This window comes from Schistocerca piceifrons, chromosome 2, assembly GCF_021461385.2.
Source record: "Schistocerca piceifrons isolate TAMUIC-IGC-003096 chromosome 2, iqSchPice1.1, whole genome shotgun sequence".
Lineage (NCBI taxonomy): Eukaryota > Metazoa > Arthropoda > Insecta > Orthoptera > Acrididae > Schistocerca > Schistocerca piceifrons.
In genome coordinates, this window is record NC_060139.1 from 737,379,247 (window position 1) to 737,399,049 (window position 19,803).

The 19,803-nt window shown below is 41.9% G+C and overlaps 1 protein-coding gene across 1 annotated transcript in view; it reads right to left on the minus strand.

The window, feature by feature from the left end:
- Positions 1-19,803, minus strand: part of LOC124777418 (circadian clock-controlled protein daywake) — a 92,723-nt gene that overhangs the window by 50,672 nt on the left and 22,248 nt on the right. The window contains exon 2 of the mRNA XM_047252814.1: positions 8,114-8,217. Coding sequence (XP_047108770.1) covers positions 8,114-8,201 — 88 coding nt within the window. The 5' untranslated portion in view covers positions 8,202-8,217. The remainder of the gene's footprint in view (positions 1-8,113; positions 8,218-19,803) is intronic.

Genomic DNA, 19,803 nt, shown 5'->3' on the forward strand with positions numbered 1-19,803 from the left:
ACGCGACATTGATTCGACAAGTCCTCGATAGTTTTCTGGAGGTATGTGGGATTGGATATTTACGCACAGATCACACAGTTACGAGGTGGTGGCTTGTCGCTGCGGAGCTGCCACCAGATAGCGACCAAGACGTGTTACATCGGCTTCAGATTAGACACGTTAGGTGGCTAACATAAACGTGATATCACTATAATGCTCCTCAAACCACCGTAGCACGATTCTAGCCTTGTAACACGGACAGTTATCCACTGGAACTTGCCATCACCGCCGGGAAAGACGTGTACCATGAAAGGATGCAGGTGGTCTTCAACAGTGTTCACGTATTCCACAACTGTCATGCCGGCTTCAGTTTCTACTGTCATGTAAGCCCAGTTGAATGTCCGCCACACCATAACAGTGCCGTGAACGGCCTGCTTCCGAGTCGCGGTGCACGTTTCGAGCAGGGGTTAGCGTAGATGACAGCGTATCCGGGCAGGACCATTGACCTGGGATAACAAGAAACGCAATTCATCCTACCAGGCAACAAGATTTATTGATTCACGATCTACTCTCTATTATTCCGTACACATTGCAGCTATAATTGACGAGCTCTTTGGGTCCACATGGAAACACTTAGGGGCCGCCTGCTGCCAAGCCCCATGTACAAGAACGTATGCTGAACGTTGTGTTTCGATACGCTTGTGCTTGCGCAGGCATTGTACCTTGTCGTCAGATCCGCCACAGATCAGCGCCTGTCCCACATTACAGACGGACAACCGCCGGAACTCCACGTTCTGTGATGAGGCGCAGACGTCCAACATCTTGTGGATTTCAGTGTCCTCCAACCATTTTCTATAGACGCTCACGACAGCAGCACGTGAACAGCCGACCAGCTTCGTCGTTTCCGAGATATCGTTGCCAGGCGCCCGGCCCTAACGATCTACCTTTTCCAAAGTCGCTTATGTCAGTGGATTTCCCCATCTACAGTCCATATAGTCGTTAGAATGATAAGTTATTCATCTCTGCTGCGCTCATATACCTGTACGTTCCTTACCACGGCACACTTCTGCAACGCCACCAAGCTGCTTTCAGTCTCAGTGACAGCAGTCGTCAGTGTATATTTAAATGTCTTTCAACAAAAGACATATCTTTTATTTCTCGAATGATAGCTGCCTCGCCGTTTTTACGCGGTATTGCTACCGAGATATTAAATTTTAACAACTTATACTTCGCATAAAACGTCTGTTTATTTGTCTCTTCGCCACTACTTCGAAACTGAGTATAATCATGGTAGATCCAATGTTGAAATAAGCCTTTGATAGTGGGACGTTCAACATAAATGATAAACGCAAGACTGACAGAGAAAATTTGGCCTGCCTCGGATCTGATACAGTATTTTTTAGATCAGATTAGCAGAGAAAGGACGAGATGAGAAAGGAACTCAAATTTTGTTGTTGTTGTTGTAATAGTCGTGAGACGGCCAAGATTTTTCAAAAGAAGCAAAAAAAGAATAAAATCTAATTTAAGTTGTGCTCCATAGCGATGGGAAAACATTATTTTAAGTAGTTCCAGTTCGTCATCATTTGGACTTGTATATTTTGTGCTTAAAACAAGGTACCTAACATTATACCACGATTATTATATCATACAGGATGTTTAAAGAGCTGTCACATATGCCTAAAGGAGCTAGGATTTGTCAGAACTAGAAGAAAAGTTCAAGTAATGGCAGGCCGGAAGAAAATACCGGTTGAGACATGCGTCAGTCTGTACCCTCATTCCCATCTGTCTGTTAAGCAGGACGCGATGCGGAGTGCTGTGTATGACTATGGCGCATTCTGACACATCGTGCCGCCCTTCTTCTCAGTGAATCACGCACTCTTTCAAAGACGCCCTGTTCCATTCGGACTGCGTCAAATTCGTAGGTCACGTACCCCTGTAACGTCTGCATATTGTCGATGGGATAGTAATACACCAGTACCTTATATGCTCCCATAACCAGAAATCTCACGGATTTGGGTCCGGTGAACTGGAAGGTCATGTCACTGGACCTCCTCGATCAATCCATCGTCCATGAAAAGTTGTCGTGAGAACCGTCGCAAGGTCCATAGAAAACGGGATGGTGCCCCGTCGTGCATAAACTACAGTCGTTGACTCTTGCTGGAAGGTCAACTTTCTCCAGTTGCGCATACGTCAGTGGTACGCAGTACCTGTTTATCGGCAATGTGCAGACGTTAGAAGAGCGTGTCGCCAATGTATATAACGCAATCCGAATGGAGCCAGGTGTATTTGTAAAGAGTGCGTGATTCACTGGGAAGAAGGGATGAAGGACGTGTCACGATGCAGCGATGCCTATAGTGTCTACTTCTACGTAACAGACTGATGGAAATGGGAGGACAGATTGTCACATATCTCTACAGGTACTGATTTCTGCACAAATAATTATTGGAATTTTTTTCTGGTTTTGACCTCCCAACCTTCTGTAGGAATACGTGACACTTTTTAAAACACCCTGTACATCTTCTTTCCTTCAGAAAGATTGAGTGTTTGTATCACGTATTTTATCCACGTCAGCAAGATGTTAACGAAATAGTCCAGGCTAGCTGTAAGAGAATAATATTTTATTCTATGGTTCTGGTGGTTTGTGTGAAAAATATTGTTACATGCATCAGTGATGTACTAAAATGTAAAATGAAGCTGGTAGCTTACGATACGTTCTTGAAAATTACCAAAGCTTTAAACTGACCAATCGCACAGATAATAAAAGAATACAGCCTACGTTTTCATTTTCAAAACACGCTGACGCTGTCAACTCCACAAAAATTAAATTTCAAAAAATATTAGTTACATCAGATCTTTGACTGTCTTTGTGGCACTTTTCAAATGTCAAAGTAGTTACTTTATATAGTGTTGATGTGCGAAAGTGTCAAGTGGCAATTTAGTTTGAATTGGATGTGGGCATTACATTATACCAAGGAAGTACAAATAGTATTTCGAGTAAGGCACACCAGTGACGTGCGTTAACTTATTTCATTAAAACATCCGCTCAAAATCAGTAATTGAATGCAATACGTTATCAGCAATAAGTGGATTAAATACACTGCATTACTTTGGTAACTCTGATCCGTAACCTGTAGCCACAAATTATTGTGAAACAAAAAATTTCAATACACTATTGGCATTCCTGTAGCTTCATGTGAGCTGTACAGTAAGCGACAAATGGGTTAGTCATATATAGTTCCAACAAAATCTGCTCTTATACATGCAACATTGTTTTAGTTATCTGTTCATAAATTACTGAGGAATGCAAGTGAACTGCTTAAACGCTGCTAGGGAGAACATGAGAGCACGTGATTCTGTGGTTGATGGAGGGAATATCACTGCACATCTTTGAGTCGATATGAGACCGTCAGCCGTGGAGCTATTTTTCAATTCAGTAAAAATGGAGGAAGCACAAAGTAGGTTCGATCGAGGCATTGTTGAACCACTGCGGACTTCTCTCGTTAGGCTATTGAAACAATAGTACCAGTACCAGAAGTTGGATTACTGGAATGTCTAACATAGCACTGAATGGTGTGCTTGAATAAAATACAGGGTTATTCAAATGTTCTACACATGTTCAAGTAACAGTAAAAAACATTTGTATTGAGTTCAGTTATTATATGATTACACGTATGGGCAGTAATTCAAGAAGTTTTTTTGGTTACAGCAACATAGCTTCCAGACAAACCGGGAAGGCGTTTTCTGAGATGGAGTTCTGCAACACCGAGTCCACAATTGCAGTGAGTCGTAAACTCAGGACCATCCCTAACAAGATTAGAGTGAGTACAGAAGTTTACAGAAACACGATGTCTTTGTAAAGACGAACGTAACTGGGCAACTGTGACTGATGTCGATGCGGAGACTTTGTGGGTGAGTGTGGGCCAAAGTGGACTACGTGCCATAGGGATAACGGTTCACATATTGTACATTTGTGAAAATGACACAAAAAACCTTATTGATTTACCCTTTCTGTAAATATAATCAAATGGTTCAAATGGCTTTGAGCACTATGGGACTTAACTTCTGAGGTCATCAGTCCCCTAGAACTCAGAACTACTTAAACCTAACCAACCTAAGGATAGCACACCCATCCATGCCCGAGGCAGGATTCGAACCTGCGACCGTAGCGGACGCGCAATTCCAGACTGTAGCGCCTATAATTACATATAATCATGTAATAACTTAACGTCAATAAAACTTTTTCAATGACTTGAAAATGTTCAGCTCACTCTCAATAAAATCGTAGCGGCGAGTATAGACTGGAATTTGTTACGCAGATTAAATGAGAATCTTGCGTGTGCCACGAGTCCTGAAGCTAAAAGATTAGCAGAAGGTAGGAAGAGATGGAAGGTGGTCTGGAGATGGAAAAGAAAGTTTTTTCAGCTGTTTGCGTCACTGTTCGTCACATGTGGACTAAATTCAATTAATTTCAGAAGAGTTATACATAATGCAGAAATTTTGTGGACTTGTATACAGCACTAATATGATTATTGCTTTTACGTATTTCAAGACAATTTCAGTTGGTACACGTGCATTCAGCTGTTAGCCCAACGCGCCAAGCCGTGAACCTCCCACAACTGCACCAAGGAGATGGTGCGGATGCTTTGCTTTCCCTGTAAAGGTCTCGTGCTATCGCTGCCGTGGAGGCGGCACGGCAGGCCGCGCAGCTAGCTGGCGGCTTCGCTTTCTACGGCGGAGGCCACGCGGAGAAAGTGCTGGCGCCAGGTCGCTGACCTGTGGCTGCCTGCTGCCTGTCCCGCGAAACTTGAGGGCGCTACTTGCGTCGTCCCTGTCTCTGCCCCCCCCCCCCCCCCCCCCCCCGCCCTTCCCCCGTTTGATTACAAGTACAGAAGTTTGCTGACATTACAAATATGCAGACTGGTTATGGGCAGCGAGTTTCACTTGGAGATGCATACATTCCTCCGAACGTATATCTAGTGAATTTCTGCTTAAACTTTCATAAATGTTGATGAAACAAGGGTTCTGTTTACACTCCAAAGAGCAACCGTAGCAGTGGCTGACAAAAGGTGGAAACGCAAAAAAAAAAAAAAAAAAAAAAAAAAAAAAAAAAATGGCGGTGCAAAATGAGGAAATTTACGAGGTCATATTCAATGAAAATGCCCAGAGCGAAAGTAAAAGAGAGTATAGTAAAGATGCAATATGTAGCGACGGGTTGCGAGAGGAATACTCCCTGGGTAGCTTGACGCTTTACGCCAGATAGCCCCGGCTCTCCAACTATTTACCGCGGAAAGCCGTTTCAGTTTTGCAACCAAACTTCCCTCGAAACCAAAAGGTTTTGGTTTCTCGGAAGCCTCCCGCCTAGACATCGCAGGAACTGCGGCGGATCACTGGCGGGCATCCCTTGTGGTTAGTACTAGGGCGATATCTGATCACCTTCGAGTCTCTAACTTTAGTTCTTCAGTAATGGAAAAACTATTTAGCTTCAGTTCGTGCAGCGACGATCCAAGAATTTCACCTCTGACGTCGCAATACGAAAGCCTCTGCCAGCACTGTTAGAACCAACACAATAGAACAGAGGTCGTATTCCATTATTCCATACACACAGTATTCAGGCGGGCTCTCATGCTTTAAGCACTCTAATTTGTTCAGAGCAAACGAGTCGGCCGACCTCGACTCTCGATGAAGAGCACTGCGTTAGGATTTCAACGGCGTCCGTCTCGGGATGCACGAACAGGCACAAGGCGGCCACTCGCCTTCGGCCCGTCTCGCCAGCAGAACGTACCAAGACACGCGGCAGTTAAACACGGACGGGCTGTGACCCAACAGCGTGGGGCACAAAGACAACTACGAGCATTTTAACCGCAACTTTGATACACTCTAAGGCAAATAAAAATAAAAATAAAAACTAAAAAAGAAGAAAAGAAAGAGCAACGAACCGCGAAGGACTTACCCGAATGGGACGAAAATCGGTAGATGTAATGTAATGTGCAGATAAACGTTATAATTTTAGGAAAATTGGATGAGGCATTTAAGAGAAAGACCTTCACAAATTGAACAAGTTAAAGGGATTGAGATTGATTGATTATTGGACGTCCTCCTGAGGGATATCGTGCCAAATTCTGTCCAACTGGCGCGTTAGGCAGTACAGGGAATGATTTATTATCGTGGGACATGTGAACTCCATTTTGCCAATCCCTCCAGTCATTATTGCTGGTAGATGAATCCTAATGGTGCTGCAACTTCTTTATTCAAGCAGCTTCTCGTTTAGCCTCACAACGCTGAGTATATCTCATTGGTGTGACCGAGCGGTTCTAGGCGCTACAGTTTGGAACCGCGAGACCGCTACGGTTGCAAGTTCGTATCCTGCCTCAGGCATGGATGTGTGTGGTGTCCTTAGGTTAGTTAAGTTTAAGTATTTCTAAGTTCTAGGGGACTGATTACCTCAGATGTTAAGTCCCATAGTGCTCAGAGCCATTTGAACCATATATCTCATTACAGATTCCCTACTGAAGAAAGAAACTCTGGGAAGATATCGGGAATTAAACCCAGATCCTTCCAAAGACAGCAACATGAACCATATAGCTATGGAGGCAGTCTGTTGGGTTATATAGATAATGTAAATACCAAGCTGTATCTCATCAGCGCCAACAGTACTAATAGATAAACCGGTCAAAGACTGTTTCGCTCACAGAGGGAAATCAAAGCGTGTCCTATCTCTTGACTGTCCGAAGTGATTAGCCCACAAGTTTGAACAAGCGTTAGGAAGTCACCAGATTCAGTATATCTAAATCTCTCCTCACTTCCTACATGGAAATCCCGTGAAAGGATTATGAATGAGTTAAAAAGACTGTGTGGAACATACTTGTAACAAGAGACACACATCCTGGGCTACTACACAACTTTTTTGAAGGAATCATTGACAATTTATGGCATGCAACTTGAATCCCTCTCTGATGAAGTGTGATGAGAGGCCATCAAGCAACATTGCAGGGGCCCAGTTCGTAATGGCAGAGGCCAAGAGCTGGGGGTATGAAATATTTTTAAGATGAACGGCGACTTGTAAGCATCCATAAAAAAGTAACAGTTTCAGCATTGCTATAACCTGTGTAATACCAAATTTTAAATCATTTTCTTGTAAGAAAGACACCTGGCTTTACTTTATTTTTTCCATTCCCTTAAGTTTCGGGGGGTTGGGGGGCTTTGACCCCATGTATGGGCACCCTTGCAAAGGAAGTACATATCCCCGTACTTCAAAGATTTCTTGATCAGATTTTCTGCTAGAGAGAACCAGTCGACTACTTTCTACCATGCAAGGCGACTTGGACAGCAGCTCATATTGTGTCCTAGATATTCACGGATAGCAATACCACGTCCGGTAGAGCTGCTCTCACTTTACCTCATGATACTTGGTCACATATGAGCCTTTCGGCATCTTCCTGCATTTACGCAGCAAAAACGCAAACCATAACACGCCGAAGAATGTAGATGTACTCCAAATAAGGTCCCACTACGTCAGGGATAAGACACTGGCTGTCAGTCTGTCATTCAGGTGTGAAGAAAATCAGAGGTGGTGTCACTACCTATGGGACACTTGCCTCGCTCTAGCTGTTTAAATGCAAGATGAGGGAAACCTGGCTTGTAGACCGGCTGTGAAGGGAGGATGACTCCCTCATGTCCACGATGTCGAGCTGACTAGATTCGAGGAGCATAGCTTATGACGAGTGATGAGGGTCGGAACAGAGTACGGCCAATCGTATCTTACAACAAATCTGATGTCCTGCTACTCTCACGTTCATTCAGTTGGTCGTAATTTGTCGTGCGCTGCCTATAAAAAACGATTAAAGACGAAATTTATCTTCAACCATTCCGCGAAGTTGAATGAACTTTAGGTTCCGCATACCACCACTCCAGAGGGGATATTACGGAACGTTGTTAGTTAACCACACTAGTGGCGTTATACGCAATGTCAACAATACTAAAGTTGCGTAGAACGCTTCTAAGTACTCGCAAACAGCGTACGTATAAGCTCAGGGCTGGAATATAGACGGCTTGAAACAATGGTGGACATTCTCTCAAATAAAACAAAAAAATACAAAGACAATCACTGGAAAGAGTGAATTGTAGTTGTACTCACGGATGTTGTTGCTGGGTGCAGACTGAACAGGTACTAGAAGCAGCAGTGCAGGTAACAGCAGAAATGTCGCTTCCATCGTGAGCAGCATATGCGGTTTTCTGTTCCTGAAACAGGACGAAACGTAATCAAACATTTATAAGACTGGATACTTCTTTGTTTTGTTTATAGGAACTACGTTCGGAAACCATTTGGTATAGAGCAAGGAGCTGTGCGCATGCATCAGAACACGAAATGTGCTGGTATTTCTTGGTTGTTTTTGACAATAAATATCCGATACGTGCGAAGAAGAGTATGCCAAATTCACTCTAAGACATTCCGCGAGAGGCCTTGCCGCCGAGACACAGAGCAAGCACGGCGTTTCCAAAGGTACGAGCCTCCTTCCCTTATTTCACTACTACCACATTTCCGTGTACTTTGCGACCAAAGTGCTTCGTTTAGAAGAAACAGCTACATGAATTATTTACAGTGTGATCATATTACCAATGAATTAATTAGTTTCATATGAAATTCTCTTTTTGTGAATTACAGGAAAATGGCAATACCTTCTTAAAGTGTAAAAAGTGGGACATAACGTTTAGACTCCTCTCAGAGTTATGTACACAACTATATCAGGTGCTGATAACGCTATATCATGCGGGTGCGCTGCTTCTCTGTAGCAGTGTACATAAGCGTGTGGCTCTTCATTTCCTTAAACGTGACACTTCATGGCATTGGATGACAAGATTCTGCAATGTTCGGTAGAACTTCTCTCTACGCACAGTACCGTAATTCGAAGAATCTGTAAGATAAATGATGAAATATTAACAAAAACCGATTACACGCAGAGGTGACAGAAGTCATGGGCTACCTGCTAATATCGGGTCGGACCTTCTTTTGCCCGGAGTAGTGCAGCGGTTCGACGTGGCATGGGCTCAAAAGTCGTTGCAATTCCCTGCAGAAATATTGAGCCATGCTGCCTCTATAGACGCCCATAAATGCGACAGTGTTGCGGGTACAGGATTTTTTGTACGAACTGACTTCTAGATTATGTCCCATAAATGTTCGATGGGATTAATGTCGTACGTTCTTGGTGTACAAATCGTTCGCTCAAATTAACCAGAATGTTGTTCAGACCATCGCGAATCATTGTGGCCCAGTGACGTGACATCGTTGTTTGGGAACATGAAGTCATGCATGGCTGCAAATGGTAGCCGAACGTAACCGTTTACCGTCAATTATCAATTTCATTGGACCAGACGACCCAGTCCGTTCCATGTAAACACAGTCCACACCATTATGGAGCCACCGCCAGCTTCTACAGTGCCTTGTTGTCAATTTCGTGGGGTATGTGCCACTCTCGAACCCTACCATAAGCTCTTACCGGTTGCAATTTGGACTCAAAATCGAGAGTCATCTAACCACCGCCACGGTTTTCCAGTCGTCTATGGACCAACCTTTATGGTCACGACCTCAGGAGAGGTGCCGCGGGCGACGTCGTGCCATTAGTAAATCACTACGTCGATCGTGTGCTGCCATAGCCCATTAACGCCAAATTTCCCGCATACTGTCCTAACGCATAAGTCCGTGGTAAGTACCACATTGATTTCTGCTATTATTTCAAGCAGAGTTGCTTGTCTGTTAGCACTGATATCTCTACATAAAGGTAGCTGCACTCGGTCGTTAAGTGAAAGTTATCGGACATCGCAATGTCCGTGGTGATAGGTAATGCCTGAAATTTGGTATCCTCGACACACGCTTGACAACGTGGATTCTGGCATACTGAATGCGCTAAAGATTTCCGAAATGGAATGTGCCATATGTCTAGCTCCAACTATCATTCCGCGTTCAGAGTCTGTTAATTCCCGCTGTGCGGCCATAATCACGTCGGAAACCTTTCCACATGAATCGCCCGAACAAAGGTGACAGCTCCGCCAGTGCACTGACCTTTTATGCCTTGTGTACGCGATGCTATCGCCATCTGTATGCGGGGTGTTTCCGTAAGTTCGTGCAAAAGTGTAACCGGACGTGGAGAATGCTCCACTGAACAATTTGAGGTCTTAGGCGCCTTGTCACGGCTCGCGTGGCTTCCCCTCGTCGGAGGTTTGAGTCCTCCCTTGGGCATGGGTGAGCGTCTTGTCCTTAGTATAAGTTAGGTTAAGTAGTGTGTAAGCTTAAAGACAGATGACCTCAGACGTTCGGTCCCATAAGACCTTACCACAAATTTCCTAATTTTCCAGTTTGAGGTAGGGAACCTGGGGTCGGAGAAGCTAGCTGAAGGAGATATGGAAGTAAACTTCTCTACCTCTCTGTCTAGCGTTACTATTTTCCAACGTATTTACAACTATCATGCGAAGGAGTTTACACGTACTGTTTATTTACATGTACATTCTTTATTTCCTTCAAGGAAACAAGGAGAACGAGCCCGAGTGCTTGGAAGTCTTCATGCAGATTTTGTCTACTTTACTTGTCCTTAAGGGGCTCCGGAACGCCCTATACTTGCAATGTTAAAATAACGCTTATAAATTACATCTTTCCTCACAAAGTATTTGAGGTAGGAAGTTGAACTTTTTACAGATTATTTATTGGAATATGGGCTACAACTTAACTCAGGGATTTTACAAAATTTTAGTTCAGTTATTAAAGATGATTTTTTTTTCAATTGTAATGAAAATTCACAACATTGTTTTGCAATTTTTTATTTATATATTCAAAAATATACAGTTTATTGGAAAAAGGCAGTGTTAAATTATGCAGAAGGTACTGTGTAACATTTACTGAAAGTTTGAAACAAATATGTTTGGAAGATCCTTAGAAAACATGTAATTAGTATGAGAAAATAAAAGTTTTGGGAATCGAGCGACAAAGATTGGATTAACTTTTTAGTGCATTCCAGGTCCATAGGATGGATTATCTTCATCCTCTGCAAACTGCTCCTCCAGCTTCCTCTTGTTCCTCCTCCTGTTTACTCTTGCTTGTATTTCTAGACTCTTTACAGCCCTGTCTGCAGCCCGAAGGCGTTCCTTGTCTAAAGCAAGCATCGCTCGTACCATGTTAGAACCTATCTTCATTCCCATATTTCTAAATATCTTGCGCCTTACAATGTTGCCATCATTGAAAGTCGCAACAGCATCATACACACCAAAGTGAAGTGTTTCTATTCCAACAAATACAGTCTTGGGGATTCTCGACCATATAACACTATTTACACTTTATTGGGGTTTTGAGTTTTTCCGTGAATACACTTTTTCAACAGTTCAGGTGCTGCTAAGTCTCTGAAAATAGGTTTTATCACCTCCATTATTGCATGAGGCAGACTATGCTTATGAGTGTACACTTCACCAGTTAGCAATCGTTTGTTATATTTACACCAACTGTCTTCTTCTTTGGGACACAAGCTATGTTGGGGATTTTCATCGGTTGAAGAAGTATGAAAAAAAGAGCCCAAACAGCCTTCTTCATTTCGTCGACACTTTGTGTATTTTGCCTAATAGCCATTCCATAATAGTTCAGTATTTTGTCAATTACACTGTCAGTTAACCTTCCCTTCCCATCCAACCCTTTACCATCACTGAGTTTTTGTTTTTTGTATGAAGCTTTCAGTCGCCGAAGTCTTGTTCCCATTCGCTTCTGTACGTGTCCAATACACTCAAATTTCTGCACTACAACATCATCACCATAGGGCTTCAGTTCTTGAACATGTTTGAAACTTTTAGAATCACCGTCACCAAGGTAATTAACATATCGCACTTTATCACACGCCTCAGAACGCTGGAATATACTGGCAACACCAGCCAATTCCATTCCTCCACTACTGCCACTATAGTTAGCTTTGCAATTATTTTCATGTGTACCTTTATATTTTTGTGGACATCTACAATACTTTGATATTACTGCTACATCTAAAACTTTCCCTGTATACATACTGGTGGCAGATACTACACCATGAAGAGATGTGTGTCCCCGTTTATGCCAGGTACCATCGAACGCTGCAGTCAAATCTCTGTTACCATTATTTTCCATTACTGCCTCTTCCACAGCGTTCTTCATAGATTCTATACAGACATCTTCTACTTTAGACCCTATTAATTTATTATAGGTCGTAAACTTGGTTGGGGGATTTGGAAGATTCATGATGCCACAGAAAATTGCACCTGCAGTAGCACCCTTACCAACTGAACGCAAGGAATAAACAAATCTAATGTTGTGTTCGTAGATTTTCCTACTATTTTCTTCAGTTGCAGTTACTGCAACACTGTTCCAAAAGGTGGTCATGTATGAACACTTATCACATTTCAGTTGTATTTCACTAGCAAGTACTACGTGCTTTATTATGGAGAGTTCCAGACCAACTTCACTACAATGAATACATCTTACACAGTTTGAAAAAATTCCTTTGAGAACCGACATATCAAATATTTCATTCACATCCGATTCGCCCATAAAACATTCATAGTTTTCACTTATTGAACCAAGCTTCTTCTGTGAAGTATTTTCTTTCCCACTTTGACTGCTATGGGCAGGTGTACTTGAGAGGTTAGGTTCACTCACTTGGTTATCGTCTTTATTGTTTACAGTAATAACACATACCTTTGGCTTTCCAACATTTCTCCTTTTGTTAAAAGCCTTCAGAGGATTTCTAATAACTTTACTTTTACTCATTATTATACTTCAACAAAACAGAGACTCAAGAAACAGAATTAATTACGAATGTTTTCGAGATAACGACAGAGTAAATAAACATGAAACAATCGACAATCACACCAGCGATATATATTGAACCATCACAGGTTAGCCACAACACATACTTTATCTCACATCACTAAAATGTACCTGATGAACACGGACGTTAATAATAACACCATTTGACAGCAGTTTAACAGCGCCACAGTGGGTCACGCCCATGTAGAACACATTTCAAAAAAAAATTTAAAAATAGTTGTAGTCTTCGGAATTGAATAAATTATATATCTATTAAAAGGTAATAGTCTGCAGATTCAGAAAACGCAAAAAAGTAAAAATTGAACTTTTCATGATTTTGAGCCTTCCCGGAGCCCCTTAAGATGGCCCTGTTGTATTTATATTGGCACATGACATAAAGTGCTATGAATCAACGACAGACCTATTCATTACTCGGTGCTATTCAGAGACGTACAGCACAGTACGATAGAGCAGTACCAGTACAGTTTCGCAGATCTCACTGACACGGACCTTGTGTATGGGGAAGATGCTCTCGTTGCTGAAAGGCTGTACATTGAACAACTTCCTAACAGGCATCATCCGTTACGACGAGTGTTTATTTCTCTCGATCGACGAATGCCAGAATTGTAGCTGCCTGTGATGTGATTCGAAATACACCAGGGATATTTGTCATGATGCGTCTGAATCTTGTTCGGCGATGTTATCGTTGCAGTGAGGTTGATCGCCGTCAGTTTCAGTGCATTTTGTAAGACACAGTAAATAAATGATACACTTATTGTGTCAATGATAGTATTTGCAGTTCACTAAAACTAATGTAAATAAAAAGGTACAGAGTAATGTGAGTTTCTTCAAGTTATTTCCTTAAGCTGGCTTCTCCGACACCAGGTTTCCTACCTCAAATTGTTCAGTGGAGCATGTCTATGTCCTGTTAAATTTTTGCACACTCACACGGAAACACCCTGTATGTGCAAATCGCTATTCCATGATTGTTGTCACCTCAGTGAAATATACCTGATGTTCATTCATCAGTTTAGCTCAGTGTTTAGGGGCTGAAGCAGACGGAAAGTTCTGAAAGCTCTCAGACAATGGCAATGTCGTTGACTATTGGTTTCTGAACTCTTCTGGGTTGCTGTGAAAAGATTGAACTTGCTGACTCGGCAGGCGGCTGACGAGAACTAATGATTATATAACAAATAGCGAATAGCCCGATTTAGTCAGCACGTGTGTACTGCGATTTCTTAAATTGTTGCAAAGCCGTTTAAACACGTCATTCTAGTACGAAAGTGGACGACAGAACACACCCAAATTTTCACTGTCACTCTGTGCCTGAAACTTCAGCAGATGTACAGCATATCTGTAAAAAGTCTGTCTCTGGCAAAATACATCGTCAGAAAATTATGTGTAATATGCCACCAAAGCTCAGTGTTGGATTACATAAACGATTAGTTTCACTCCGTTTTGGTCGTTTTACCGATACAAAATCTTACCACCAACAGAAATGTGAAAAACTACGCTCTTGAGGCTTCGAACTTCTCATAAAGAAATGTCTGATGTATTTTAAAAACTGCGTCGGAATGTCTGTGTTCAGCTCCTTGATACTGATTTACCGAGTAATGTGGCGCAGTGGTTAGCAAACTAGGCTCACATTCTGGAGGACGGTGGTTCAAATCTGCGTCCCATCATACAGATTTATGTTTTCCGTGATTTCCCTAGATCACTCCAGGGAAATCCCGGGAAGGCTTCTTCGAAAGGATACAGCCAATTTTCTTCTCCATTCCGAAAACTATCCGAGCTTGTGCACCCTCTTACGGCATTTGCGAGCTGACCATAGGACGTACATGTTCAGCAAGTGACGTAAATGGCCGAAAGGTAGATAAATGAAGTCAGATCTTCTACTGTAGCGCTCTCGACATCACGGAGGTTTGGAGCATCTCGGGCGGTGTCGAGAAGCAATGATTACCTACAGCGTGACGCATGTACCACATTTGAGTAAATGTACCACGATATATCCTGGATAGTCAACGCCTCAGACTACAATGCAGGCAAGAAAACGTCGTCGTTATATATTATTAAAAAGATCTGTATCTTATCTTTCTAGTCTACATTGTAGTCTGTGACGTCGAAAATTTGGAATTATATCCCCATACACATTTTTAAATCGCATTGTCGGTCAAATATTACATAACTTTTCCCGTAATTGTTGTGTAATACGCTTCACGTGATTCCTAAGCTTCAACGTACACTTGCGAGCCTTTTTATTAGATGAAATGCAGTCGTGATAATACGGTGTGTCATGGCCGCATCGAAATTCTCAACAGTTAATAAGTGATGATTAAGTCATGGAAAAATGCCTGTTTACAATTAACTTCAGTGTGTCCTGCAGATTTCCATATGAGAATTACAGCATGTGGGAATGAACTAGATAAACACAATAAAATTCGTACTATCATATGCGAAATTTATAAGTGCATATTGGGATGGATGAGAGAAGGACTTTTTAGTTACTGCAAATTATGTAGTAGTCTATATTTACGCTACTATTAGTCATGTGTGGAGAGTTAGCAGATTTCACTCTTTTCTGCTCATTTGTTTGTAATGTAGTAGTGTCGTTCTCTGTCATATTACTCTTTTATAAGCACTTCAAATTACCTTAGAGTGTGTATAGGATCTGCTCCAGTGCTGACGATGAACTTACAAAGTTTGTCACCGCTGCCTGATTAATGTTTAGATACGATGAGTCCTCGGCATCCAGCGACTCATTACATGATGAATATTAATAAATATTTACTCAAATTACATTATTGACTGGTACTGTTGCAGTAAGTACTGGGAGATGAAGAAGCCTGCACAGGATAGAGTAGCATGGAGAGCTGCATCAAACCAGTCTCAGGACTGAAGACCACAACAACAACAACAACTGACGAAACCGGCACATCGGTCCAGATTAGTTTAACATTGAACGTATATTGCGTTTGTAAATAAAATTAGGAGTACTCGTTGTTAACAGCAAAATTATAATTCCCTTTGGCTTGAACTGTGGATTATTGAACGTTATCATATGTTCAGGTTCAGCTAACTGAAACGTAAAAAAGTTGAATAGTTTAAAAAATATGTTATACAATAACATAGTGTTATTTTCTTACAGAAGATGCTCAATATGTCGGTCGCAATTTTCACAACAGGTTGTGTGGTGACTACGTACGCGATGAAGAATTCTTGAAGTTCGTAATCTTCAGTTGCAACGAGGTTCGTGGCAACCATAACCATGCGACTGAACTGTCGAAGTTGTTAACATGGTTCATCACCGAGAGGTCCATCGGCACCATGTCTTTTAAACAATCTGGTCATGAAACAGTATCGCCACATCATTCTTCATATTGTACCCACATGTCGGCAGCCCGTCATTTTTAAATCACCAAAACCGACGAGTTATGTTCAAATCTTCTAACATCCCAGGAAGGTAGCTCTCATGATATGTTTTGTAGAGGACTTTGTCAGTTCTGTTGGGATGAATGTAGAAAAAAGAATACTTGAAAAATTGTCAATATGTGCGGGGTTTCATCATCCTACACGTGACTGTTGCTACTGTTGCATACGTGACCCAGTCTGAATAAAATATGTAAACGGAAAAATGAAGGAAGGATGCTGTAAGAAGCAATTTCGAATTATATTCCACGTGGAAAGCTCTTTGGTAGCAGTGCTTGCCCCTTCAGCTGCCGACTCGAGTTCAGATGCCGTTCATGTAAGCTTCTCAAAAAAATATTACACGTAATGTTCATATCGCGTACAGTGCACCGGCTACGGCATTGTTTACGATATACTCTTCAATATCGGATGGGTACATTTCGTCACGCTTCGTATTGGAAGGTTGTATCCACTGAACTTTATATAACACACACAAGCGCTGTACAGTGGTTATCTCCGCATGCGTAAACGTGCGTAAACTGTAACACTGCTTGCATAAAATTACCACTTACGGAACCAAAATCCGAGAAAGAACAGAGCAGTACACAGCTGAAAACTGAGAATGGAGACCAAAGGTGTCTTGGCAGCGTCATCCACAGTGAATACTATAAGTCAAAAGAAATAAGACTTAAATATGACTCATGAAATGTGTATCGTCTCTCTGCACTAGTGCACTAGTGAACAAGTACACTGCATTCGCAAGGTATATATATTGTGTAAACGACAACTGTTTACAATGTACCACAGCGGTGGTCATGGGGAACAGTTTGATATAGGACACATGTTGCCACTTGCGGACGGGAAATAATTTCAAAATATTCTTACAAAAATCACCTAAGCTACAGCGCATGCGCGTCACGTGAGATTTTCAATATTCTTTCGCTCTGTTTTGTCACCGACTTAGTCGGCTATTTAGTTAACATTATTGATGTCAACTTTCTGGTGAATGTAATAAAAGGAAAAAAAAAATTGTAAAAGTTACGTAAAAGACCCATGTTTACAATTCGACGTATACTAGACCCTTACAAGCACAGTAGTATCGTACATAGTAAGAATATCAGACATACTAAATGATTTAGTTCACAATATTTTGAGGTAATATTTACGCAACCGTCAATTACACATTTTGTAAGTGCTAGGAAAAGGAGTTTTTAATATTGAAAGGTCATATCAGCCAAAAGCTCTGGCAGCTAGCTCGCCTGCGTTATAGCTTACGCCAGTCTGAGATTTTTCCCGGCTTGATAGACTATCCTATATAAATCTATTCGTCTCGGCTTTACCTACACCAGATTTTTTTACTTCAAGATATTCAGCAAACGACCCCGACAAAATTCCTGAAACTCTGGCGTTGGAATTTGTGCTCAAGACAGTTGTTCAAAATGACTCGTGGAATAACAGTGAGTGCGGGAAACACTGTGAGGAAACAACAGACAGATTACGCCACCTGCTGAATGCTCGGTTGCAACTGAGGCACGTGAGCTTTGGGCCAAGGCCTCACAACACAAGAGGCCTTACCCACCCGAGAAAAGCGGTAGTCGTACTGGGTTGCTAGAGAAGGCGTTACGCCTTTCACGTTAGCCAACAGCCTGAACCGAGGACGATGCACCAACGGGAGAAAACAAACGGTTGACAATGAGCGACAGTGCTGTGGGGAAACGGCGACGCGCCGTAAGGCTGATGGCCGTTTCAACACGGCGCGTGCGCGTCGCGTACAGTGGAGGCGATGAGGCAACCGGCGCAGCCCCGGCGGTCGCGACTCGCAGGCAGCCTTGGGCACCATTTCTAACTTGCAAATTCTTCCCTTCGCTTCTGTCTGCCGTTATAAGCAACCGAATTTTTGGATGAGATTACGTTCTAGTATTATTCACCTTAAGGACTGGAGGAGTGGCTGCGAAGGTAATCGTTGTCGTTAATTATCACATTCCACAGCAGGGATTAAACGGTTTACAGTTTCAATCCGTAGATACTCTACCGTTTCTGAGAGAACGGCAGTTAAAGTTTCCGAGGTGCTTTAGGTGCCATTCAGCACGCGATAACATAAGCCTAAATGGTGGCGCGGTGGCTAGTGTTGCAGAGTCACAGGTTTAGGGAAGAATGTATCGAATGCTGATGAAACTTGCAACCGCACCTACGACGTAAACTGAAGATAAAACTAATAATATTACGCTAATGGTAACAGATGTGGCGCTCGACAGAGTCACAGTCAGAGGGGGAGAACTTCTTGATAATGAAAGAGCACTCCTGGAAACATAAATGCGAGATCTATTTCTAGTTCTTCACATTCGTGCTTCTATTTCTATAATATTCAGATACCTTCAAGTAGATTCGATATTTGCAGTCGCACTAAGTGTAATTTAAGGCTTCGTGAGACACAGTAAATGGCCATCAAGGATTTAGTAAAAATCACTAATAAACTTGATGTGTGACCCGCCTTATAGATCACTAGAAGTTTCTCTTTTCTCAGTATTGCATATGATGTATGGTCATTTCATTCCATTCGTCACTGTCGTGATTAACAGCCTGTTTCTACCAATCTGGAGAGAAACGGTATTGGTATGCTATGTCGTGAAACTTGTTTGTTTCGCCGCAACAGTTGTTGCACGATAAATACCTCACACAGAGTCCTAACCATTTATCGCTCCATAACTTCGAACATGCATTACAAACACATACACGAAACTTCTTAATGTTGTTCTGAATGGAACTTGAGAAAATTGTATAAACATTGTATAAAATTTAACTATGAAATTCGCCAATAGCCGTGCAGGTGAGATGTTATTTTATTTTATTTTTGCTACCAGTTTCGGCATTCTGTTATGCCATCTTCACGCCCCATATGCATCTCTAAAAAATAAACTATATTGGCATATCGTGCGATTAGTTCTTGAAAGTCGTGAATTCTTATCCCAAGTCCTTCCTTCGAAGAACTGATTGCACATATGGTGATGTATTATGAGTAAATAAGGCAAAACTGTTCGGAAAAATAACTAATAATATTTAGTTACGCCAAGGGATAACAGGTGGAATTTAAAAAGTATACTAGCGTACCGCTTTGACACCAGATATCCTGAACGGTATGAGAATGCTTTCGAATTCATTGACGCGTTGATCATGTGTCAATATTTTGCTATCCCGAAGGCAAACGGCGTATTACTTTGGACGCCACATTGAAACGAGTACATTTGAAACCCGATATGTATAACTTTTGCTTTGCGAACTCAATTTGTGACATACTGAACTAGTGCTGTACAACGTCAGATGATGTATCGTTCTGCAGTCCAGTGCTTGTGCTCGTGATTGTGACGCTGGAGAAGTCATCCTATTGACCTTAGTCGCCGTCCTTAAGAATTTGTGGAATATGAAGGCTATGATCTGCATTACACTTAAGAAACCTCCATCAGTTACGACAGTAACTAAAAGTAATGTGAAACATTAGCTTCCGACATATCATAATTCTAAGAGTTTTTAGATGTCTCCAGAGGTTTATTGTACGTAGAGAAGGCTGGACTAGATAATAAAAGAGTTTGGCATGACATATTGTCCATAGA